General features: G+C 40.5%; 3 protein-coding genes across 5 annotated transcripts in view; all 3 read left to right on the top strand.

Annotated features, from left to right (window-relative positions):
• Positions 1 to 1,115: 1,115 nt before the first annotated feature.
• Positions 1,116 to 26,922, top strand: part of pkn1a (protein kinase N1a) — a 50,042-nt gene continuing 24,235 nt past the window's right edge. Inside the window, exon 1 of the mRNA XM_063883446.1 lies at positions 1,116 to 1,931. Within this exon, the coding sequence (XP_063739516.1) occupies positions 1,911 to 1,931 (21 nt within the window). The 5' untranslated portion in view covers positions 1,116 to 1,910. The remainder of the gene's footprint in view (positions 1,932 to 26,922) is intronic.
• On the top strand, positions 7,907 to 14,065 carry LOC134864470 (uncharacterized). 3 transcript variants are annotated; one of them, XR_010165840.1, is made up of 4 exons: positions 7,907 to 8,285; positions 12,908 to 13,066; positions 13,195 to 13,343; positions 13,545 to 14,065. XR_010165840.1 is itself a non-coding variant. In XM_063883450.1 (4 exons), exons 1-4 carry the CDS (start codon positions 12,606 to 12,608, stop codon positions 13,854 to 13,856), a joined length of 618 nt encoding a protein of 205 aa, XP_063739520.1. In that variant the 5' UTR covers positions 12,037 to 12,605; the 3' UTR covers positions 13,857 to 14,065. The 3 variants fall into 3 exon arrangements, 1 of the variants encoding a protein (XP_063739520.1); XR_010165839.1 differs by having other exon boundaries at positions 7,909 to 8,285; positions 13,248 to 13,343; XM_063883450.1 differs by lacking the exon at positions 7,907 to 8,285 and adding an exon at positions 12,037 to 12,656 and having other exon boundaries at positions 13,248 to 13,343.
• LOC134864469 (E3 SUMO-protein ligase ZBED1-like) lies at positions 8,510 to 11,380 on the top strand. The gene is made up of 2 exons (XM_063883448.1): positions 8,510 to 9,612; positions 10,077 to 11,380. The coding sequence occupies exons 1-2, from the start codon at positions 8,766 to 8,768 to the stop codon at positions 10,706 to 10,708; spliced, it is 1,479 nt and encodes a 492-aa protein (XP_063739518.1). The 5' UTR covers positions 8,510 to 8,765; the 3' UTR covers positions 10,709 to 11,380.

Here is a 26,922-nt window from a genome sequence, read left to right as displayed (position 1 = left end):
TGTAAAGACAGTTCATCTGCTTGTTTTGAAGAGTTTTGTTACCAGAACATGTGGTCACTATGATAAATAATGACTACCTTATCGACATCCAAAGAATCAAGTTGTGTGGATGCATTTGTAACTTTCTTTTCTACTCAAAGTAAGTCAATCATACTCAGTGCTGACTGTAAGTGACTCATTTTCTGATAGTAGACATGTCATGTATATAAAAAGGATGTATAGTTTGTATCCTGGAACATTGGGGTTTCTCCCTATTCCTTGGTCTGACATGCCTTTCTACGGGCTCATTTTCATTATGCAAACCACGTATGCAAATATTTCCAGTTCAACTTCTCTATGCTATATACAAATGACACCCACTATCACGACCATAACATTACCTAACCATATTAAAAGTATATATATATATTTCAACAACTTTGGGATGGTTTCCCTTCTTTTACAGACCTTCATGTCATGTCATGATTAATTTAGTTAACTTAAAGTGATCCAAAGACAAGGCCAACAAGTTTTAAAACATTTTTTTAACACATACATGTTTTATTATTGCAGGAATAGTGCCATACAGGTATTGGTTTGCAATATATTATATTAATATATATATATTTAATACAACATTTCTAAAGCAATGACAATGTGTGATTAACAATTTACTTCATATTATTCAAAGCAATGAAAAGTGTATAATGCTATTAGATAACACATTGATACATTAATATGTATAGTTTAACAACAAAATGTACATAATTTTGTGAAATGTGACAATGTGCATAACGATTACTTTTACTTGGGCTACTGTCAGTACATTTTAGTGCTAATATATGTTTTACCTTTCGTGGTACAGGATTTCTACTTGTAAAACAGTATTAAGTATTAACAGCATAAGATCTAAGTCCTTCACTACCATAAATGCACTGTGTTGTGTAGTTTGTTGAGTGCCTAACATGATATGTTGTTCAACAGTTTGTTTTATTAGAAGTTTACAGTTGACCACGGTGGCTCGCGACGGTCACATGACACATCCGGGCGCGCTCCCGTCGCCCAGCCCTGGACCAATGAATGCCCTGGCGGCATTGCTCTAGCATCGGTAACGCGCTGCAGGGTTTATCGTACAAGTGGTGTGTGCTTCTCTGCGGTCAGTTACCCGCTGTTTGAATGTGATGACACGGTGTCTGCACTCGTCCGGTGCACCGTGACGGAAAACAGGCTTTTTCATACATGCTTGGGCTTTTTCCCCTTAAACTAGCGGGATTTTTAACGGACAGATTAGATCTCTATTGTCCGTCGTTTTGACTGTACGAGGGGCTCTTGAAGTACTGACAGGCGGCTTTTTTGTGTGGCATGTGATAAGGACAAGAGACTGAGGCGTGTTCACGGATGTTACCGGGAAAAGGGGAGAGGAAAGAAAAGGCTTTCTTTTATTTCCCTGTTGCCTGTGGATGTGACTTTGTCTCCGCCTGGGTTCAGCAGGACATGACGGAGCAGCGGATGGATTTTATGGGGCTCCTGCTAGCTGTTGAATGGCAGGATGAACAATGACTGTTGAGCTATAACAGTTTTTGTCCGGATGCTTTTATGCGAAACATTTTTTAAACGTGAAGGCGATGGTTTCATTTTTTATTTTTGTGAAGTGAAAGCTAACGTTGGTTAAACACAGCAAAAGGGAGGACCATTTCAGGCGCGGCCAGGCAAGCCAACAATGCGGATTACCTCTTGACTGTTTGCCTTTGTGTCAATTCTCACTGTTTGTATAAAGTTTGAGATAACACTTAGCAGGACGAACACCCGGTTCATTTTGCTCTATTGTCTCGGAGTGGAGACAATACGCTCACGCGAGGTCCAAATCCCACATGTGCACAGGTTGTCTGTGAAACGGCAAACTGGCTGACAACAGAGCAACAGGGACAGCGATGGCGAACGATTCCATACAAGTAAGTTAAAGAGGAAGAGATGTTCTGCAACCTGCTAGCATGGTGTAATTTAAAATTCTGACCTTCAACCTTTTGAATGTAGACAAGATCTTTGGTGGTCTCCTGACTCTTAACTCTCCACATAAATACTTTAAACCAGTGGTTCCTAACGTTTTGGGGGGGGGCTTGTGACCCATTGAATTGAAACTATACCTTCTTTTGACCCCTAACATATGGCCTTGTGAGCAGTTTTAATATAATAAATATTGCTCTTAAGATTCAACATTTTATAGGTGAGGTAAAATAACTGAGAAATATTAGAAAAAATAGTAATGGCTATGTTTGTTCCTAAGATTCTTCTGGGGTCCTGATCCAGGTTTTACATTTAAAGACATAAGAGAATACTCTGAAATATAACTGTACAACAATGACATTACTATATGGCAAAGTAACCTCAGTGGAGAGATACAAAAAAGCAAGACGGATTAACAGAGCTACTTGCTAATGCATATGAAGATGGGTGGAATATTCTCTATTTGCATAGGCGACTTGTTGAGGTCCTTTGGTGGCTCTGGGACCCCACCCTCAGGAATGACCATCCCATCAATTGAATTGGAAATGGATAGTTTGTGTATTGTTAATAATGGATGATGGGGCACTCTCTGGTTTTGGAAAGGGCTCGTGCAGAGTGCTCCAGCAGTGTTAAATCACCTTGTGTTGTATTGTGTACTCATAATGCGGGTCTATCATGAGCTTTGGCCTTGAAAGTGTTGTGCGTGCAGGTACAGAGAGTAAAGGAAGGTGCATGCAGGCACAATAATGGTGTTTATGACAAAAACAACGCATAAAACGCATACCATTCCCAACTACCATGAGGCTTTTCTCCTTCATTGAAAACAGTAGTAAGCAGGATGGTCCTGGCTTTACATTTACTAGTAATAGTTGTATGCTGAGTTAACACAATTTAACTTAAGAAGCAGGTAGGCAATCTGTTATTAGATCATTGCATTTCTGAGTCCCTAAGCCTAAAGAGACAGAAATAAATTGCTACCTTTTTTATCTTGAAATGTTTATGACACAAAGCACAGAAGCATTATGAACATAAATGCCACTGAACCTAGTGAGCCATTGTTCCAGCAGAGCTCGACACACTGACATTAAGTCTGTGCAAGTGTCTTGTATCAGCTGACTTGACATGCAAGTGTGGTGTTTAGAAACACACATCCTGCAGGTGTTTGGGCCTCACCTGTTTATTTGGTAACCACGCAGTTTTGTTTGCCAGTAATTAGTAACTCTCTTTAGTAACCCTAATGTCCGTCGGTTGTGAAGCAAAGCGGTGAAACATGAGGCAAGTTAGCATTGATATACTTAGAAAAGCTAAGTGAGAGACAGGTGCATGAACATGCAGAACTGTGACAAATGCTTGAATTGGTTTACTAAGAAAGTGCACATTAAAAAGTGCTGTTTGCAATGATAGGTGGCTGCAGATTTCCAGTTTACAACCAATGTTCCTCTTATTGTGTTTGTGTCTCTGTCTGTCATATAATGCTGACTTAACACCTAACAGTTCTTGATTGCCAACTTCCCTTTCATTAAGAATTTTACCCATATTTGACCTTTTATAAACATCAGGGCATACTGTTTGTACTGTATACTGATTATGTATTCTGATATCTGTTTAATTTCGGTTTGTTAGCTTGATTTCGGAAAAAAACATCTTGACCAATGGTCCAGTTTGAAATGTGACATCTTATATCTTGATTAATCAATCACTTATTCTATAATTTGACAGAGAAAACTAATTGCAGTTATTTTGAAAAGGAACTAATTGCTTTTCAAGCAGAATTGCCAAACAATTGTTTGATTAAGCAATAATCCACTGGCTAACAAGTCTTTTTTAAATCATTAGGTGTAGCCTGATAACACTTATCTTTGACTAGTACACATGGACAATGTCTCCACTGACTTTTCGCTCTTTAATTACCTTGAGGAAGTCTTGAACTTTAGCATGTGTCTGTAGTAAAATGAGCCACTGTCTGTGTGTAATTATGCTGTTTAAGTGCAGCATGTTATCTGACTTCTAATAAAAGCTTTATACTGGCTTAGTTTCCAACTTCAACCAGGATTAATTCTAGCTGTGGTGCCTTAATGTCACCAGGCTAGACAGTTAAACGTGCCTTCTCACTGGCTCTGTATCAGAAACCTTCATATGGAAAACAACCAGAGTTGGAAAATCTCTGCCAAACTAATACAGATACATTTGACCATGCCTCATTAGTTTGCATGTTCCAGTGATCAGTTTGTCACAAACATCATTGATCAATCCAGCAACCGATGAGGCTAGAGCTGGACAATGTTAATCTGCTCACATCATGAAGCCAGCTGATTCTGCCACAGCCCAAAATAACTGGTGGTGTTGTTTTTGTCTTAAAACACTGCAGGGTTGCAATCACAAGCGAAGAGGCTAAGAAACGGTGCTGTTTCTCAAGGGGTTTAATAAATGGTCAATGTGAGGAAGGAAATCCTAGAAGGAAATATGGAAATGGACTGAGTTAAAGGTCTCCTTTGGATCTTTGACTTCGGGAGAGACTGCTTTCAGTGGCTTCTGTTTTGACAACCCTGGAAACCATTATTTTCCTCTTTGTCCACAGAAACTTTCTTGCTAATCCAGAAACAAAAGGAAGGAATAAGCTGTCACACTAACACAGTATTCATTACATTTCTCTAGAGTTATGTTTTGATGTTTGTTGTGCCTGTGACTGAGTTATCATAGACTCAACAGGTGGATCCTGGGATGAGATTTGATGTAGATGTAGCTGTGTTTTGGAAATATTGTGTCTATTAACAACAGTCAGACATCTGTTGGCCTCCCTTTTTGAAGATTTTAAAGACTACAGCATTAATGCTTACATAAGTGGGCTGTCAATAGCTTTTTAAATAAGGATCAATATAAGGATAAGTTATAATTGGAGGCAATTTATCATCAACTTCCTCTGGACTGGCAGGTTTATACATTTGTTTTACCCCCAACTACTGTAAACAGATATTTATCTCCAGAGTCAGCGGAGTTCCCCTTAAAGCTTCCATTTTTGCCGATATGAGGAGGCAGGGGAGCTCTGCACCCCTCCCATGGTGTGCCATTTGTTTGCCCCTGCAGGAAGACGATATCAAACAGCCCCAATGCAGGCCCAACTGCGTCACACTTCCTGATAAAGGTTAGAGGGGAGACAAGAATGGAATGGAATGGATGGTGGGTGGGGGGGGGGTGTTGCTGCTCTGTACAGTACACTGAGAGATCTGGGGCGCTTTCTGCTTGTTTGACATGTTTTGCAGTCTGCAGGTTCACTGGAAAATCCCAGACAACCGAGTGGTTTCCCTAAATGTACATGAGCACAAATGTTCACTCACAAACAGATGTAACAGCTGACACACACAACCAGAGGCAGACTCTCCAGGGAAGGCATAGGAGTACTTCCCATAAGCCTAACCATGATGTAAGGAGACAGTTATGTGCACAAAGTAGGCTTTTTCTCAGTGCTGCCCTGGGGCCATGTAGGCAGACAGAATCCACAATAATGCACCAAGGAGCAGTTGAGGAACTGGAGACTTTGGAGAGAGATATTATCCTCTCTCGTGTTATGTGCGGCGCTTCAAACAATGTAGTCTAACAGGAAACTACCATATAATTTCTCAAATGAATAAGGCTATATTAAGTCTTGTAACGCATGATCATAACCTCATGTTGGCTCTACTGACTGTGTGCTTTATGTTGACCCGCAAGGACAGTATAGCATTTATAAAGCAGTTACCAACACTGCGTATTATGGATTGTTTAAGCTACCGAGCATTTAGAGGAATCAAAGAGAAAATGATCTATACCTCCGTTTACCAGTGAAGTAGGCGTGTGGGATATGAAGATAACTGTTCAGCACGATAGTGGCTGGTCACGATAATGCCCCTCGCGTATCCACGATAACAGATCAATATTCAATTATGCAACGCTTGTGATGCATTCTGCGCTATATATTCAGTGTCTCGCTTTTCTCTTGCTTTGTCTTTGCTACGCCAGTATTTTAGCATGTCAACCATAAAGACATGCTAATGAACTAATTTAGACCTAGCTCTAGCAAGAAACAGGTCTGCTCTTTTTAGCAACGAGAATACAAATGCAACTAAATGGATTTTATTTGACTTTCAACCAAAAAAAAGCAGGGCCAAAGAACAAGAGATTTCTAAGATGAGTAATTTTAAAACAGCAGCACAAATCTCTAAGATCTCAGAACTTATTCCTACAGTACAAAGCTGCCACCTACTCCATTCACAAAGAGAAGCCAGAAAAAAACACTTAAGATGTTGAGCAACCCTCAAACATCTGGGCTTTAATAAAGGCATCAAAATTTAAACAGATAGATAATTATTTCTATGGCACGTCTCTTGGAAGATAAGGCCGTATATCATTGGTTTTTTTTAGTTGCAATATCATCAGTATGGGAATTTCAATTCTTCCTAATTAAGTTGGCTATTGACACCAATTTGATGCTGAATATAGCCAAGATAGGCATTCCCTGACTTCTATCCACCAATTTTGAATCAAAACCATCTGCACTTTTAAATTCACTTGTGATGTTGACCAAAATGTCCAATACTGTCTGTTGCATCTTAGTGTTGGGCACAGTTAGGCTTCTGTCCTCTGATTGGCTCTATTCAGTGTCTCAATGTGGTGTTCACATTACAGAAGCTCATCTGTTTCTGTGTCAGTAACTGTTTTCCGTGTGTGGCTGACATGCTAAAGGACAGCACAGTTCTTGTATTATGGATGTTAGTTTCAAGTTTAATTTTCCTTTCAGCTAAACGGAAATCCTGAGCTAAAGAAGGTTTTAAAAATGGCAACATATCAAGATGGAAAAATAGAAACCTTGTCTGGAGAACTATTATATATTCAAGAGGAAGTTTGCTGACCTGGTCTAAAGAAGGCTACCCTTTCCTGTAGGCTAGTTATGTCAAATCTTCCCCTGATTCTTTCCTCCTCTCATGGGTGAAATACATGTGGGCTGACCATTGTAACCACTTAACTGATTGTAATGCCTTCATAAATGTTTGCTAAGCGTTCGCAGTGTAACTTGGCTACTTTGAAAGCACGGCTGTAGCTGGATTACTGCTGCTCTGATGGGAGCAGGTCAGATGTGGTAAGGCTTTGCTCGGGCCCGAGGGTGGAGGGCTGAGGGCTGAGGGAAGGGGAGGTCTAAAGGGCATTATGCTGATGATGAGGCTCTACAGCCACAGCGGCACAATAGGTTGTATTGTTTGACACCAGCAGCCCAGATCACATTCAGTTCACTGTGAGTTCATTTTCCTCATCCTGGCTGCAGCATGTTGGTGACCACACCCTTAGCAACCCACTACGCTGCCCACCATGCTGCCTACTCAAGCTCAATATAGGTAAATAATAGAGCTGGAACCTTTTTTTTAAATTACTATCGCAATGTCCAAAAATCCTGAATTTTGAGCTTATATTTTAAAGTGGCTTTTCCTACACGTTTTCCCATCAATGTCTTTTGTGTTCAGTTAAAAGATTAATTTGTTCAATAGAAGAATACCTGACATTATTTGTAATTTCAATGAGCAATTTATAAGATATTGAAGGCAACCAAAAAGGAAGTAATTAGTACACACAAATAATTTGGTCACGTTATATTTTCTTATCATGTAGCCCAAGTTAATGGCGTGTTGGTTGTTTTTGTGTGCTGAGTGCTGATGGTTTGGCTTTGACCCCAAATGTACACTAATACTGAAATCCATTGTGTATTCAAACACCGCTTGTGTTTTATAGTTTGGTCCCAGCAGCTGTTCTAAGCTGATGTTTTCTCTTCATGGCTATTACCCGTTTGCTGTATCTCTCATTCACATCTCGCCCTTCCCTCTGTGCAAACATCCCATAATTCTCATGACCTCATATCGATGTACCCCTGCATTCCTGCTTCAGCTGGACCCCTCCTTCTCCCTCAACACACACACTGTAAAAAAAGGAAATTACAGTTGTTGTACTTACACACAATTTTATTGTAAGCTAATTCAGAAATACAATTTTGTCATCTAACAAATAAATTAATGTTTGCCCAACTCAATATTCTCAGAATTTGGTCAACAAGGAAATTTGATTCACCAAAACAAGATTTTTTGTTTCCCTCAACTTTCTAACAAGATTAGAAAGATTCTAACACAAAAAATTAAGTTTCCTCAACTGTATGTTCATGGACACGCCTACTACGGGGTTTCCTTCCTGTCTCCATGGACATACACAGGTCTCCACGAGTCGACCGTTCTACCATTTTCCCTCGAAGTTGAGAGGATTGCCAGACGTGAGATTCATATCAGGTAATTATTGTTATTTCTCTAAAATATGACTTAATAGAATGCGTAAGGCAAATAATTGAAGATAGATTTGGTCGCTGAACTAACCAGCGTCGTATATTTAATGTATTTCAATAGGGCTGAACGATATATCGCATTTGCGATAATATCGCGATATGACCAAGTGCGATGTTCTAATCGCGAAAGTCTGCGATTTAAAAAAAAAATTAAATTAAAAAAAAAAATTAAATTTTTTTTTTTTATATCATTTAAAAAATCATACAGTACATATCAACATACAAACGTACAAGGGGTACACACGTATAAAAATACATCAACATTATAAAGAAAGGCTGCGATTATACTCTGTTCACGTGATATGCGGGAGTAAAACGAGATTGTCTAACCACAGAGGCTGCACTCTGGTCACGTGACACAGGGAGCAAAGTTTTGAAACAGTCTACCGGAGAGAACTCGCAAGCAAAGCTAGCTGTAACCTACGCAATGGCCTCAGGCTCAACAGAACCAGACCCTGCGGGGCTAGTTTCAAAGAGGAAATACACATCAGTCGTGTGGGACTATTTCGGTTTTAAGAAAGAAGATGTTGCACAGTGTCAGGTACTGTGTAAAACCTGCCTGGTCAGAGTTGGTACATCACGGGGCAACACTACCAATTTGTACCAGCACCTAAAAACGCAGCACAAAACAGTGTATGATAGATGTATGGCTACAAAATCAAGCAGTGTGCAGAATAATCCTAGTAAAGTTAATCGGCAAGGATCACTGACCGAACTGTTTGAAGGTGTTACGCCATATGAACGCAGTTCAAAGCGGCACACGGAAATTACCAAAGCAGTAACCCAATGCATCGCGAAAGACATGATGGCCGTCAATACGGTGACCAAGCTTGGGTTCAATAATTTGGTAACTACGCTGGATAAGAGGTACAAAATGCCCTCCCGCACGTATTTTAGTCAGACTGCCCTTCCGGAGCTACATATGCAGTGTAGGCAGAAAGTAGCAGCGGACTTGAAGGCTGTGGAGTTTTTTGCGGCTACAACAGACATGTGGTCAAGCCGTACAGCGGAGCCTTATCAAAGCCTTACGGTCCATTATATCTCTGAAGACCTCCACCTCGAAGCTCGCAGCCTTCAAACGGCCTACTTCCCCGAAGACCACACAGGCGAAAACATTGCTGCTGGCCTGAGAGAGGGGCTTGCGTGCTGGGATCTCACTGAAGACAACCTTGTCTGCATAACGACGGACAACGCGTCAAATATGGTGAAAGCAGCACAGCTGAACGAATGGACCAGACTCCAGTGTTTCGGACACAGATTACATCTTGCTATTGGTAAGTTTCTGCTGAGAGAGAGAGAGAGTGTGTGTGTGTGTGTGTGTGTGTGTGTGTGTGTGTGTGTGTGTGTGTGTGTGTGTGTGTGTGTGTGTGTGTGTGTGTGTGTGTGCGTGTGCGTGTGTGTGCATGCACGCGCCTGTGTATCACTCTCTCCCACAAACACACACCACACTATTATTTCCCTTGTTCTTTAATGCTGTTAATTCTAGTTATGTTATGTCAACCCAACGCTGATGTACCCACCTCTCCTTATGTATTTTCTTTTTTGTTTTTGTCTTATGGTCTGATGTTCTTGTATGTCATGATGTATGTAACAATAGCTTTGGCAACACTGTTCCCATAGTCATGCTAATAAAGCAAATTTGAGAGAGAGAGAGAAATGGTGAAACCTTGTATCACACAACTGCAATTGTTTGAGTTACACTAATTTTACTTTTTTACTTAATTTTTTTTTCCTCCAGAAAATGCAATCAAAGATGATAGAGTATCCAGAGCAATAGGGCAGTGCAGGAAGTTGGTGGGGCACTTCTCCCACAGTTGGAAGAAAAAGGCAGCGCTCACTGAGGCACAGAAGGAGCTTAAGCTTCCTGAGCACTCTCTCATTACTGAGTGCCCTACAAGATGGGGGTCCAAAGAGAAAATGATTGCCAGAGTGCTGGAACAGATGACAGCCATATCAAAGGTATTGTCAGGTGACCGACATGCACGCCCCCTCATCCCAACCTGGCAGGATGCTGCCGTGTTGAAGTCCATTCATAAGGCACTGCATCCTCTCTCCGAATTTACTGATGCTCTTTCTGGAGAGGAGTATGTGAGCATCTCCTACCTCAAGCCAGTTCTCCATCTTCTGGCAACATCAGTCTTGGCTGAAGATGCTGAGGACACTGATCTGACTAGATCAGTTAAAACCAAGGTCCTGGTCCTTTTCCCATCTGGCAGGAGAAGAGGTCTCGCACTGAAACCGCTCAAAATTCTCCAAGTGCACAGGCCTCTGGGGGAAAGGCAAAGAAGTCTCTTGGTAGTCTTTTTAAAACCAGTGTGGCCTCTTCAGCTTTGCCTCTGCCACTTGAAGATGTCGTGGAGGCAGAGTTGAATAGTTACCTGTTGAGCCCTGTCATTGACGGAGAGGATGATCCCTTAGCCTGGTGGAAGGTGCACAACATTCACTTTCCACGACTGTGCAAGATGGCCCGCAAATATCTATGTGTGCCAGCCACAAGTGCCCCCTCAGAGCGTTTGTTCAGCACTGGAGGGAATATAGTGACTTGCACTCGCTCATCCTTAAAGCCAGCAAAAGTTGATATGCTGGTCTTCCTAGCAAAAAACCTTGAGCTATGATGATTATGGCTGGCAGAGCCATACTCATTGTGCACTTTAGTTTGTGCTGTGTTACTGTTACTGCAGATAATCAAGATGTTCAGCCAGTTTTAATTTAAAGGTGTGTTTGTGTGTGTATACAATTGCTATATTATGTTTGCACTTTATGTGTAATGTTACTGACTAGTTTTATTTATTTAATATTATTTTTTAATTTAATGACTTTCTAGCAGTTCACAGATGTCGAAAGTCGAGTGTGGTAAAGCCACAGATTGTTTTTTTATATATATATATATATATTTCTGCACATTGTACTGACTTTCATTTTAATGTTTACACCAGGGTTCCTTGTCAGCACTTTATGCTCAGATGTTACTATACTATGCTCAGAGGTGTTACTACTCAAAATATACTATTGTGTATGTTCAAATATACTGTTTTGATTGAATTAGTTGTCAGTCATCATTCATGCAAACTCATGTCATCATAACAGAGGTATGTCTTCCAGGAAAGAACAGTTTAAAATTAATGTAATATAGTATTGGCCATACTATATGATGTTTTGCTTGTCAATAATACAGAAGACAAAGTCCTTAAAAAATAATCGCATATCGCATCGCAATCGCAATATTGGCGCGAAAAATCGCAATTAGATTATTTTCCATAATCGTTCAGCCCTATATTTCAACCAAATTAGCAAAGTTATTAGCTGATTTTAGTTTGCTAACTTAATGCTAATTTTTGAACGTGATGTTCTATGCACAGTCAGTAGCAGCAAATTGCTAAAATATTCAACTTAATTGTATGTACTCTATACACATGTTGTATAAGGACCGCGTGTGTTGCAGAAAGAACTGTCTGCTTAACAATCAAGCAGTAGTAGCTAGCGATAGCGACAGTAGCGCTAACATTGGTTGTAGAGGGAGAGTTAGAGTTTGTGCCCTTGTGTCTTAACTGAAGTAGAGGGAGAAGTAGCGCGAGGCTAGGCGAGGCTAGTTTGTGGGGTAACCTACATACAGGGCATTCGTAAATTGTCACTCCGAGCACATTCTGAAACTTTTTAACCGTTCGAAACACTTCCCAGAAAGACAGTATTTCACCAGTCTCATGATACTGTCAAATCCATAGACTGTATATATCGGTTAAAACGTTTCAGAGTGTGCTCGGAGTGGCAATTTACGAACGCACCCATAGACTTATATATTGACTGATATATTTTTTCTCTCGCATTAATGAATGCTGCTGTGGTTTTGAATTTACTGGTTTACTTTTAATTTGACTGTTCAGTAATTCATGGAAAATAAATATCTAAACTTAAAATTGCTAAAATATTCAACTTAATTGAATGTACTCCATACACATGTTGCATAAGGACCGCGTGTGTTGCAGAAAGAACCATGTGATGTCTGCTTAACAATCAAGCAGTAGTAGCTAGTGATAGCGACAGTAGCGCTAACATTGGTTGTGGAGGGAGCAGTAGCACGAGGATAGGCAAGGGCTAGGTTGTGGGGTAACCTACATACAGGGCATTCAGTACTAATATATAGACTTATATATTGACTGATATATTTTTTCTCTGCTGTGGTTTTGAATGTACTGGTTTACTTTTAATTGGACTGTTCAGTCATTTATGGAAAATGAATATCTAAACATAATCTGCACTTGAATAATTTATGGTGTCAACAGTGCAAGAAAGATGGCCTGCACTGTTTTTTCCTGAGGAGGTAATGTTTTCCTTTATGTTTTGTGTGTATGGTTTTCCCATGTGTATTTGTGTACTGAAACACTCATTCCTGTGTACTAGGCTATATGGTTAATCTTCTGATACACTATCATTTGAAAATGTAGTCTTTTCATTCAAATGATGAGATGAAAGTCTTGTAATGCATTGGCAGCTTTAGACTGGCATGACTATACCACATTAAGTCCTGGTATGGATATTATAATTATAAACTGTTTTTTTTTTTGTGTCCAGATATCTAAAGAATTTTATAGAGTCACCAGCAAAAACCTCCATGAAACTTGGAATGCATCTCTTGACAAGTATACGTCCCGCCTGATAAAACTTTACCAAGCCAGGAAGACAGCTTTTGGTCAAGATTTGGAAAAGTTACTGAATTCACTTAATGAAGAGGTGGGTAATGTTCCTCAAACTAAACTGTATGTAAAAAAGAAAAATAACCTTAAATAATCAAAATCACATGACATTCGATGTTTATAAACAGAGATTCTTAATTTGAGAGTTATCTTGCTGCATTACAGTGTGTGTCTGTCTGTGTGTGTGTCTGTCCATGGTTGTATGCACGTGTTCACAGACGGCAGACATTGCGCGCCATAGAAGGACGACAGCATTGAGAGGCCTTCCCATTTTTGTTAGAGAGGATGCATCAGAGTTCTTTCTGAAGTGCATGGTAAGTCAGTCCAGAGCATTTCGGTGTGATTAATAGATTTGCAGTGCCTCTTTCATATCTCCCCAGAAGCTGGATACATATTGACTGGTAGTCTTGTCCTAAATGTGACTGTAAACAACTAAATTAGCTTATGTGTTGACCGCAATTGTAATGGGGTGTTGGTATCACTAAAACATTTGCTGTGTCTGTTTTTTCCCACAGAACACAGACCCTGAGGAAGAGGTGGTTGGAGGAGTGGCAGTTGCCATACTGACTGTCTATGACGATGATGATGGCACCGAATCCCCACCAGTGACTGAAATCAATGTCATCTTGGAAGGGGCAGTTATAAAACACGACCTACCTGACCTCGCTGCTGCCTTCGCCTACCTGTTTGGCCTAATGTATGCAATGGACATAAGCTATCCAGAGAAGATGAGGTACACCTTTGAGGCCATCCAGACTATCTTTTCCGAGCTTGGTTCAAGATGCTCGCAGCGCACGCGATCCTTGAAAGAGAAGCTTTTGCTGTGAAGCCTGTGTATGATTTACACTCACACACACATACACACGAACGCACGCACGCCCAGCTCTGTCATCACTCCTCCATGAACAAGCCTACACCAGCTCTTTCACACACACACACACACACACACACACACACACACACACACACACACACACACACACACACACACCAGTAGCCCATTGATGTTGGAAAAATAAAAACAAATTGTATTCAATTAATTTGTTGTGTGTTGAATGATGGGGAGTGGTGAGGGGGATTGGTAGAACTAAAAAAACTGAGTTGGTAGAACTCCTGGAATCTATATGTAAAACTCATAAAACTGTGTTGGTAGAACTCAGAGCTTAAAGGTGAAACTCAAAAAACTGAGTTGGTAGAACTCGGAGCTTAAAGGTGAAACTCAAAAAACTGAGTTGGTAGAACTCAGAGCTTAAAGGTGAAACTCAAAAAACTGAGTTGGTAGAACTCGGAGCTTAAAGGTGAAACTCAAAAAACTGAGTTGGTAGAACTCAGAGCTTAAAGGTGAAACTCAAAAAACTGTGTTGGTAGAACTCAATATTAACATGTGAAACTCAAAAGCCTTTGTTTGTAGAACTCAAAATTTCTATGCAACACTCCAAAAACTTGAGTTGGCAGAACTTAAAAATGTTTGTACACTCAACCACAGTGAATTTAAGTTAAGAAAACTCAAAAAACCAAATGCATCACGTTGCCTAGAAAATCTGTGTTCTGTCAACCGTTTTTTTTTTTACAGTGCACACTGAGCTCACACACTGTCATGATATCACCGATAAACAACTTTTGTGCGAGCACTCTGAGGCCTACAAAAAGCAGTCGGATGTACCGGAGCAAGTAGGTCATAGGGAGTCCTTTGCAAAAAAGTAACAGACATTTTACTTCTCTGTTTTTCTTCCACTGAACGATTTACAGGGTCTAAAGTGTCTTCATGTCTGTATCAGTAAAAGTGCGTTACTTTTTTTAGCTTTAAGTCTTTGAACTTTCACTATACAACAGCAGTAATTCCTCACTTTCCCTCTCGCAGGGCTTGCCTACACCAGCAGCCTTGCACTCTAACATACTTTGACCCTAGACCCCTACTCATTATGACAGGGCCCCCAGGCCACATGTATCGATCTCAGCCCTATGGCTTAGCGCTGTGCTGCTGATAAACAGGCACTCGGCTCGGTTATTAACTGAACGATTTGAAAGCATATTTTTAGTGTCTTTCCTTTAACTAGAATATTAGACAAACGGGATGAAGCATTCCTAAATGAATTGTTGTTGTACTGCTGAACCTCCCAGCAAATAAACAGAATTCTTCATTCTGCCGAGAAATAATGTCAATATAAACCCCAACTTTGAGCTGTCCCATGCTTTCATTCTGGGTATGGTTTTTCTTATCAGGAAGGAAATCAACAGAGAGCATTATGTTGTAATCTCTGGAAGTATTTCACTTTAGGGAAATGTGTTGGTCACAGAATAAGACGAAAAATGTAAAGCCACATAAGCTGATGCAACAGTAAAGCTAAGGGGAGAAGTTTACTAGCCAAACCACAAAGGAGGCTGCGTGTTTTGAAAGCGATTGTATCAGTATGTTGATCTACATAGCTTTTTGATGACACACATTGTGCATGACTTGGAATAAACTGTGATGCTTAAGAGTATTTCTTAATTTACCTCCTGCCCTGCCACCCCTTAAGTGCCGAATGTTCTCATCCTTTGCACACATAATGGTGATTCACGCATGGTGATCTCCCCCATCGCAGGGGGTCGGCTGGTAAACAGTTCAGGAACAAAGCAATATCGGTCAAGCTAATTGGATAAACCATGCATGGTTCCCAAGAGCTCACACTAAAAGTAAAAAGCACAAGCACCGATATGTGGACTCCTCATTAGACAGTCGGGGAATCCCTCCATAATAAACTTAAAGGGATAAGGATTTTGTACTCGAAAATTTGACCGGTTAAATTATTGTTAAGCATCATTACTTTACCATTTCATTTAACTGGTAATGAGACATCATTTCAGGGTTCTAAAAACGAGTTTAAAGCTTTTAATATGATTCCGCTATTGTTGCCAGAAGGGAAAAGTTGAACTTGATTAATATGTCGCCATGGAGGGAATGGTTAAATGCAGTTTTCTTGCAGGGAAAGAGGTCGGTTGCCAAAAGCACCTAAATAAAATGCTTACCGTCTGTTTTGAGGTTAGCCCAACCTCACTTTCAATTCAACCACAGAAAGCCCCTGGCTGACTTGGCATGAATTGACATACAGTAAGTGTAGTTGTAGGAAAATTCTGTATTGTGAAATGATTCTTTACTGTCAACAGTGACTCGAGATGTTCAACCATGACAAACCTTTGGTGGCGTTTCTATATGTCATGTGGGTTTAAAAGAATCTGTCTTGAGAAAGAATTTGTGGCTTAACCATGTTGTGTTGTGGGATGTGGAGACCAGTTAAAATAGGAATTGGTGCATATAACGAAACTAACTGGTGTGAACAAACAGTAACAAAAGGAACTTGGCTATGGCAGATAACAAGATGAATACGTGTCAGCAAAATGCTGCATCACACATAATCTTTAAAGTCCAACAATCTGTAGCAGGCTTAAGTCACGCCTGTTAAGCCAGTAATTACAGAGCGCAAAGACTTAAAACCGGCTTTTAGCTTTGTTTGCTAAGGTAGGCAGGGTGGCTGCCATTTTTTTTCTATGTTAAGTACTGAAGTAATAATGGTCCTCATGAGTTGTACTGGTACAATCAATTCAACAATCAACAATCAAATATTGATGCAAAATGAAAACATCGACGCATACTGTATTAAAGCTGTAAATCACAAGATTCCTAACTATACGATATATCCACTAGGACACTATATCAACATGTCAGAACGTAGGGGGCTTTGTTTTAGGGAATATTGTGTGAAAATCTTCAGCGCTTCAATGAAAGCTAGGTTTGCTGTGTTCATTTTCAGCACAGTAAAGCCCGATCGATACTGGATTGTTTTTCAATCTGATGCAGATATTGACATTTTTGTGTTTTTTGTACTGCAGTTTCTCCTAAATATTGTCCAACAAAAACACCAATACCGATGTATCTGCAATAACTTGATATTGATGTATCCCTAGTCCAGAGCTCTTCTACATTGTGGCCTTTTATGTGTGTACTACTAAAGCTTAAACTTTCTAAAGACCGTAGATCTCTCGAGTATAAGATGTTACAGCAAGGAAAAGGCAGGCAATGTTTCCAACAGGAAATTGGTTGCTTTGCTTGGAGGGAAGTGGTTTAAATGGTTCAAGTCTAGTTACCTGGGGCATCAGGGCAGTTTCCCCTGACAAGCCCTGCAGTAATAAAACCCACTCATGTAAGAGCTACTCAGCCATCCTCACACATGGCAGTCCTTGAATGATGGGCAGTTCTTTGCTGGCTGAGCTTACAGTATGAGCAACCCAGCTGTGATGATGTGTCGAGGGGAGCTTTACGTTTACACTTGGCAGAAAGTTCTAGTCATGTGGTACATTAACAGTGAACTAGGTCCAATACTTCAGTGGTTGCATAAAAGTCGTTTGCTTGTAAAATTTGACCCAAAGATCTTATGCCAAACATGTTGTAGTTAAAGATATCCACAGAACCAAATTTTAGGAGAACCACACTCATCAAATGAGTTTAGTGTGTAACTGCAATATAAAGTTCCTTGTTTGATGTTGGAAAAACTCCTTGCCACAAATTCTGTTTGTCAGTGCTTGGCTTAGCATTCTGCCAAATACTTGACGCTCTGCACCTTCTTACTTCCACTGTTATGTTTGGGGAACATTTTCTTGCCTCTCCAGTCCGACCAAACTCTCTCTAATGAATGATTCTGTATGAGTCGTAAATTGATCCACCATATTACCCTTCTGTTATCTTACTCCCTCCTCCGTTCCTCTCTCTTCTCCCCTCTCCTGCTATCTCTCCCTCCCCCTTGTCCATGCTACGCACCAGCTGCTCTCCTCCTCCTCTTCTTCCTCTCCTCTCTCTACAGTCCTCCTCTTGTTTTCCTGTTTGGGCAGGGTCCCACCTCGAGAGCTGTCTTCCCCTCGGGATACTTGGAAGGAAAGGATTTATGCTTTTAATTGTTGTTCTGTTAGCCTGCAGTAAACACTTGAAGGCCAAATATAATCACCACACCGAATAAGTTATAACTGTCTTTATGCAAATGTTTTAATGCAGAAACTTGGACCGTGACTGAAGAAACTCTTGGTGGTCCCGTGTGTTTTCCTAGTGAGAACAATGTTGGAGGTTACCATTTATCAATAATAAACCCATTAGATTACTGTAGGATTTCGTAAGTAAACCTATAAAATTAAAAATGCATTTCATATTTGTTTAGACTGAGTTAAACATATTTGCCAGCATGGTCTAATAAGATCTTCTATTGTTGGATAGAAATTCTGTGTCAAATTTGATGTGTGTGGGGTTTGTGTGTGTTTTTTGTGCGTCATACACTGAGGGTGTGACAGGATATAAATAGGCTATGGGAGTTATTAAGGTCTCCCCACAAACAATCCCTCTCATTAGAAAGGCTTGGAGATCGAGTTACAGTGAGATCACTCGGCCCATTGGGAGGCTCACAGGCTCAGGTCTGGATGTATGGTTGGGGAAGCTGCGGGGTGCGGTGGCAGTCAGTTCAAAATGTAAAACAATTTTGGCAAATTGAGGTGGTTCTGGAAAAATATATTTAGTCAGGCTCCCTTCCACAGTACATGTTTGCAGATGCAACAATGTGCCATGTCATGCTTTCCTCATGTGCTCTCCTGCTGGCTTGCAGTGTAAATAAATGAACAATGCAAAGCCATAGCAAGAACCAACACACTTAGTTAGTACTTTTCCTCTGCTTAAGTTTTCTTTTGAGTCGCCCTGCGGACTGTCAGTCTCTCTCCAGACAAAGCTCCCATGGCACGGATCACTTGAGTTATTTAACACTCAGTCAGGACGACACCCGGCTTTGCCTTCGTTCAGTTTCTGCTGATTTGAATGTCGGCAAGCCTGAACGCAGAGAGATCGTTAGACAAATGGACAACTGAGGAAGAGACGGGACAGGTGTTTCCTGGTGAACTACCTGAGGCGGTGCTGTCATAGGAACAGCTGGCAACAGAATGAGGTCATCGTTTTTCTGCCTAATGATATACACACACCTGGCTATTCCCAGCTGTAAGGTTGTCTTATTTAGGAATTTGCCTCAATTAAGAGTCGATCTTGTATTCATGCCCGTTATGTTTTTGAGACGGAGTGTTCTCTTCGTAACACCGTTTACACATCACCCCTTTTTTTTGGGAAGCTTTAATGAGAGTGGACTCTCTGAGGACAATTAATTTAGCGTAATCTCTAAAATTATATTTGGGTATGTAATTAGAGATTGGATTGAAATGCTTTCTCCCCTCCCACTTGATGAAACGGTTGCTTACATTAGGCTGTAGTTACTCAATCAGGTCCCTTATCCCTAAATACTTTATATAAGCTGATTCAAATCCAAACAAACCTCCCCCTCTTTCAATTTTTTTGGATGGCTTTGACTTTACTGTTTCATTTCATCGTATCCGTTTTATCTGCAGGTGCGAGTATTGTAGGGGGGCCCGGGGGCACCCCCCCCCCCCCCCGAAACATTTTGAAAATTCATAACTCTCTGAAACACTATTTCCTGCATTTTGAGGTGCAACTTTTGTGGAATACAGCCATGTTTTTGTCTTTGTTACAACATTATTTTTGTGCTGAGACTGGGAGGAGGTGTGTGTGTGTGTGTGTGTGTGTCGGTGGGGAAGACCAGATAATTTTTTGGTAATATTATAATTACACTGATTGATAGACAATATAATATGTTTCATAAGTTAATACAAAGAACAGTGAGTGTAACTGAAACTAAAAGGTACATCTTAATTGTCACATACATCTTGTATGTCTACTTATTCAATTTTGTTAATGTATATCATATATTTATGCAAGACACTTAGCATACAGTTTTATTAGCTATGTGTCTGTGATGGTTTTCTGACCTTTCACACCTTTGAACATTCACACAAGAAAACAATTCTTACATGAATACTCTGCTGGAAGAAGCTGGATTTCGTTGTCTGTGTTATTCCTCTTTTCCTCATCTTTCACAGTAACTTGAAGAAAGAATTTTCATTAAGCCTTATTTTTCATTTAGCCTTCATATCAAATCAAATCAATCAAATATTATAAAGGACATTATCAACTGTAAATATGTCAATAGTGGGAATTAAGTACACTGTTCTCCACAAACATCCATTTATCGATCTTTTAAAAGTAAAGGCTCGCTGTTATTCAAAGGAACCATACAGATGTTGATCTCCTCATGCGCCCCCCTCCCCACTACAGTTCCGCGTAGTGCTGCGTACCTGGACTCACATTCAGGTTCAGGTCCGGACTCAAGTCCAGAGGATCAGGTTCAGGTCCGGACTTATAAGTCCGGACCTGAACCCATGGCTTGTGTGAGTAACTACAGTGAACTTATTGTAAGCTAATTATCAATTGAAAATAAACTGATAATCAACTCAAATTCAAACTAATGTAGCTGAGGCTGCATATGGAGTAGTTTCTATTTTGTGGTTTCGCCTCAAGTGCCTCGCTATGTTCGATGTTACCCCAGCGCACTTGATCACTTTCCCACACAGGTTACTCTTCGCAGTATCTAGCGGCAGTTTCGTCACATGATCCCACACCTTACTGGGTTTCAAGCCCTGCGGCATTGTGTTTACATGACCCGTGACGCCGTACACCAAACAAAGGAGTTAGCGACACTACCAAATATCCAATATGGCGACCACAGCAGCCCACGCTGTCCACTATGTCTAAGCCAATCACATCGCTAGCTTCCCTCGACGTCACACAGATCTCGCAAGCAGTTGCGAAATTTTGCAAGACTTGGTTCAGTAATGGCCGCCATATCAGAAGCCGACACGATGCTTTTCGTCTTTTCTCAGCGCAAATTTCTCGATCTATGGAAGGTTTTAGATGGTTTAGAATAAAAAGGAGAATATACGTAAGTGCTAGTTTTTTTGCGAGTCCAAGTACTGCATGGGAATGTTGATGGACTGAACAGATCAAACAAAAATGATGCAACAGGTCAGTTTTAATATAAAAACAGCTGCTGCTCGTTTATTGTACCCAGACCCACTCTTGCACAACCTTAGTGATAGATGCTGAATAACGGTAGCTAACAAATTGGACAGTTTGAAAAAGTCGGTATTTATTTTCCCCTCAGGGACATAACCAGGCCAGTATCTTTTTGCCACCTTCCTAGATTTAATATCTTTTATTATACACCTATTACAATAATTATAACTAATCTAAGGACAAACGTCTAACAATTATTCCAATGAAAACAGATTCGATTTATAAATCAATACAAAGGTGTTGAACAGCGTGTATCAACCAACTTGTCAGTAATATCCCTTCAACTGCAACCACATTATCGCTGTTGGTTGGCTGAACTTGTTTCTGCAGGTCCTTTTAAACACACACACACACAGCTACAGCCACGGACCTGCTGCACGGGTCTCTGCTGCTGCCACACCTGAACCTAACTGTCATAACTGTTAACGCTGTGACACACACATCAAGGCCAGTGAATCCCTGGGGTGCTCCTGAGGGACATTCGTGTTCACTTCCACGCGCTGCCTCTCTCTGTTAGTTTTACAGTGTAATGCAAGCCTCCCTCGGTGCTCTCGGTACATTACTGTGACAAACTCATAGCCAGTTTCTGTATCTCTCTCCCCACATGTTTACACACGTGTTTTTTTCTCAAACACAGACATCTTACTTTCTTTAAATATATCTAGCTTGCAGTCAGCTTTTAGTCATATTTCCGCTATCCACTTATACCTGAAAATTGGTGTCTTAAAGAATTAAAGCTCAGTTTGTCTAGTCATGCTTAAAATGAAAAAATAAAGACTTTCTTTTGGTTCAAATCCTGTCGGTGTCACCTTGATGTTCAGCAAAGTATCCCGCCAGATAGTACAATCTGCAGGGCAAAGAACATGGTATCAAAAGCGAGCTGACCTAAGCCGTAACATGCAGCGGTAATTTGGAAATGTTGAGCATGTTAGCATTTATTTATCAAGAAATTACACATGTCCACAGAACCTGCCACAAGCTGCTCAAAGAAACATATCCTCCAAAGATACAGATCATCTGATCTATATCTTAAGCTTGCGGTGTTTGTTAGGAAGTGATCATACCCCGTGTATCTGGATCAAAGATGTAGTTGAAAGTTGCAAAGTGGTGCATGATACTATAATGTTTCAACTATCAAGGATTCAATTATTTCGCAACTTTGGGTCCAAAAAGCAAGCGCCCATACTCCGCTTGCCAACAGTATTTATACTATTTACAAAGTTTGGAATGAACTATGAAAATTGGTTTCAAAGCCTGGCGCTCATCCTGGGGGCTCGGTCTCTCCCCTCCCTCGTACGGCTTGCCTTTGTCTTCTAAAGATGCCGGTGTCTGGAAGCACATGTCGGAAGTTTGTTCCTAAAAACTCAACATTGCGACAACAAAATGTCTTTCAATATTGGTCAAAAACAAATGCTAGATGAGTAAATTGAACTCCCATTTTTTGTTGTATTTGAAATTGATTTAGTTTTTGGGGATTTAATGTTATGTGTATGTTAAGTCACCGGAGTACCCAAATGTGCTCTCAATGAACTCCTCTCCACCCTGAACACTAGCTCTCTCTCTCATCGCCCCCTCATGTGTCTGATGTCTGTGTGTTTGGCAGCATGTCTGGCCTAACCAGCATGCTCTCAGATGCTCTTTTATCTGTCAGCCGCCTCTGGCAGTGAGGGTCGACCACCTCCCTTTCTCCTCCACCTGCTTCTTTATCCCTTTTTGGCTGACCGTCCCTCTCTTCTCCTCCCTCCTCTCTCTTTTTCAGACATATGGCCTTTGTCCATCTCTTTGGGAGGTTTGGTGTCTGTCTCTCTTCTGCTCTTCCCTGCAGTCTCATCCCTCCCTCTGCTTGTAGAGAAAGAAATGAAGAAGAGGAGTTTCAGCAAGGGAACTGAGATCAAATGAAACCAAGTGGGAAAAATCTCCCTCCCAACGGCAGTTTCAGAATCATAGGTGGGAGGAGCACAGAGAGTGCGCTGTAGGGAAAGTGGGTTTTGTGTTAAGCTGACTTATAAAGTGATCATTTTGCTAAATTATCATAATATGCTATATTATCTTGACAAATATTCAAGGTAAAATTGAGTTAAAACAGTTAATTATCCGTGAACTGTAACAGTTACTTCTACAAAATCATATGAATGTTTGTATTTAAGTTAGTAAAAAATCAATCAATTCCTGTCTTACTTTTCAATAAGACCTTTCTTTTCTTGTGAGGGTTTTGCCTTTTACTCTCTTATGTCAAAGTGAATGGAATATTATTTTGTTATGAAATTATGTTAAGAAGAAACTTCTTAGGTTATTCCCTTTAGAGTATTCAAACCTGTTTGGGTCCATGTACAACCTCTCTCTAAAACACATTCATCTGTAAAGATATGAGGTTTCCACCTGACAACTCTCTTGTTTTAAATAGCTTTGGTCTCAGCCCTGTGTTATTTAACAGAATACAGATCAGTGGAGGAGACATTCTGTAGGGAGTGCAGTCGCTGTACTGCCTCTCCACGGCTCTCCCCGCTCTTAGTTTACCTCACCCTTCATCCCTCCCTCTCTCCTTCCTGTCTTTCCTGCCAGGTTGGCTGTTGTCACCACTCAGGCGTCTCAGGAATGCCTCCAGATGTTTTCTTTATATGACTCAAACACACACACACACACACACACACACACACACACACACACACACACACACATTCTCTCAGACACATTTCCTTTCTTGTGCACAGAAACGGAGGGAAGCAGTTCTTGTTTGGCTTAGGGTCAAAGTCTGTTTCTAACCTTAGCACTCAGATCCTTTCATAGTGAACCCGTCCAGTATCAGCTCACGTCTCCTTCTATGTTTTTATGCGTTTGACAAGGAGAGACACACCCAAACTGACATCAGATCAGTGCTTCACTGGCGTTCAGCCATGCAGACCTATTTCTATCTCTTTACTTTAGAGTTAACACACTACTAGTAAAACAAAGTGCAGCTCTGCAGGACTGTCTTTCATGGAGTTCATCTAGGCAGATACCCCAGACCTGTCAGAACAATTACCCAGACATCTCTACTCGCACGTATATATAGTCTAATAACACGCTTCAGACTGCTCACAGAAACAAGTAGAGCACCAACAAGCTTGATTACTTTATTTATCTCTAACTTTGATCTTTCCCATCGTGGCTAACATTGATCTTTTCTAATATTGTCATTGAACTCAGTTTTTTAACCACTGAACTTCTAAATTCTGAAGACTAGTGATTGTATGCTGCAATCTTCAGCAAAACACACCGGCTAATGTGGTTGTGGAAGAGTGTGTTGTTTCACTTCCTGATCTTAAGATGTAAATAACTTCTGTTTTTACATTTGCATCATCATTGTAGGTCTGTGTTGTTTTTTTACTATCCGAAAATCTGAAACATTTGCATTTATTTTAGACTTTGTTTCAGTAATGTGACTGAATCAGAAAAATAATGACCCTGACTGACAAATTGAGACCCAAGTCAAACCCATTTAATGCTAAATAGTTTTGTAAAAATACTTATTTTTATTATCTTGGTATTTTTTACCTACTTTTACAACTTATTTTCGTAGATTGTTTATTTTGACACCACCAAATCAAATTCCTTGTATGTGTAAACGTACCTAGCAATATATTTGTGGTAACCGTAAAGCTAAAAACACTTGTACTATACAGTATATTAAAACATGTTCAGGTTGCATGCACTTGTAAATCACTCTGTAAATGTCTCCTCCTTGTTGGTCTCTGTGTTCGTCTGCAAAGAGAAAAATACGCACTACTCTGAATCTGATGCAAATCAATTGTATTGTAGTGTTTGTCAATGGCTATAAACTCCCATTGCCAGTGTTTGTTATAGATCAGACATTTAAAGAACTAGTTGTTGCTTCACTGAGCAACTTTCAAAGTAATGAACCAGGCCCCGCCTCCACCGCTGTATCCAGTGTACAGTGCAAACATGTGACACAGATCATCTGATGTTTATCTTTAGAGGGGTTTGAGTTTCATCTATGGCATGTAAAAGTTTTTCGGGTCAGAAAAATGTGTCTTGTATAGTGTCACATGAGATGAGGCATGTGAAATGATCTTCAATGTATGTTTTATATCAGTGGAGTGAGGAGAAGTAATATCATTTTATGTGTTTTTTCCACTTGGGATCCATGCTTCAGATGTGTGTCTTCATGCTCTTCTTCCTCCACATTGATACTATACATAATGTTCCAGTTTTCACCTTCACAATTTGACTGGAGCTTACGTGTGCTTTTCTTTTATCTTTGCTCTTCTGGTGTTTGTTAAGAACCAGCGCTATGAGAAAGAGGGAGTTATTGAGGAACAGCATCCTCCCTTTTATAAATAGAACTTCAAAAATGTAGCCATGTTGTACAGCCAAATATTCCACTTCAGGCCCGTGTGTGTTTACATTCCCACCTGGAATAATTTCCAACTATCACTTAAAAGGCTACATCTGCAGGGTCTCTAAACACACCACTTTGTGTGCTAGCCGCAGGATGAATGACAGCCATAGGGACATCGCCACAGAATTGGCGGGGCAGGGAGTGGACAATGATTGATAGGGGTCTGGACCGCTCGCTGGGCCCGGTTTGAGAACATGGTGATTGACAGTTCGCCTGCCGAGCTGAGGGTCCTCCCCCTGCTGATGAGGAAGATGAATGCCCCAGTGTGTTTGTTCTTCGGAGAATAGTCCAGCAGAGGAGCTGTTTGTTCCTCTCCTCTGCTTCCTTTCCTTTCTCTATTCCAGGAAAGGTTTAGTAGCCACTTCACCCTGCAGAACTGTTTACATTCCCACAGGAGGATGTTTGTCATTTAAACATCTACCTCTGGCCACTGGGGTGTCTTTATGATTGATTCATCCCTTGCTCTTACACTCTAAACAGTTTTTGGTCCCAGAGCCCATGGGGAATGATGTTGCAATCGGCAGAAGTTGCAAGCTAACGTGATGGAGTAGTGTTCATGTCAATAAACAACTTGTTAACAACTGCTTTTTTCACAAATGATCTCCTTTTTTATTTGATGAAGGCACGGTCTGATAGCCAACGTGAAGATAAATGTAATCAACTTTGATTTTTTTAATTTAAAACAGGTTTGGGGGCCAAGTGATGTAATGTAGACGTATTCCCCAACCAATTTCATTACCTGGGATCCATGATCTCCCTGTTGGAGGTTCTTTTTTCCTTAAAAATTATAACAATAATGAGCTTTATTTGTATAGCACTTTTCGTGCATCAGGTGATGCTCAAAGTGCTTTAACAAGGCACACATCACTATTTTAAACATCATATAACAGTTTATCACTTTAGGAGACACGGCAGTAAAAGGTTTGATAATCAAAAGTAAAACACAATGAAATGAATGGCCACCATGTAATTTAGCACAGTGGGAAGCCTACTGTTAAAGAAAATATAAAGTCTGGTAATGATTGGAGATGGATTCTAACATGGTCTAAGATCCTCCATATCCTCTGATGGTGATTTAATGCTACGGGGAAACTGTCGTGTGCTTAAGAACAAAAACATTTTCCACTGTTCACCTTGAAGACGGACACACAGGCAGCAGATTCCCCACTTGTTTTAATGTATTTTTACCAGTGTAGTTGTACTAAAGTTGAGAAATGTAATTGATATTTCTTCTAGAATGATTTGCTCCTGATGCTGCTGTGATAAATACTGTAGTGACGTTGTTCGTGTTTATTGCCGCGTGTGAGCCATATCCAGGTGAGCCTCAAGCACTCCGCCCAAGGTTTGCATTACAACACGGCAGTTTCCTGACATGCGGTTCAACACATGTCAGGGGAGGGAGGGACAGCATTTTGAAGCAAAGCTATTTTCTCCCCTCAGGCCAGAAGGAAAGATGCACATAAACACAGAACCTGTATTTGTCTTAATACAGGTTTATGCTACT

This window comes from Eleginops maclovinus, chromosome 5 (genome assembly GCF_036324505.1).
Source record: "Eleginops maclovinus isolate JMC-PN-2008 ecotype Puerto Natales chromosome 5, JC_Emac_rtc_rv5, whole genome shotgun sequence".
In the NCBI taxonomy this organism is placed as follows: Eukaryota; Metazoa; Chordata; class Actinopteri; order Perciformes; family Eleginopidae; genus Eleginops; species Eleginops maclovinus.
The sequence above is the reverse complement of the archived record's forward strand: the minus strand, read 5'-3'. Positions and strand labels throughout refer to the sequence as shown.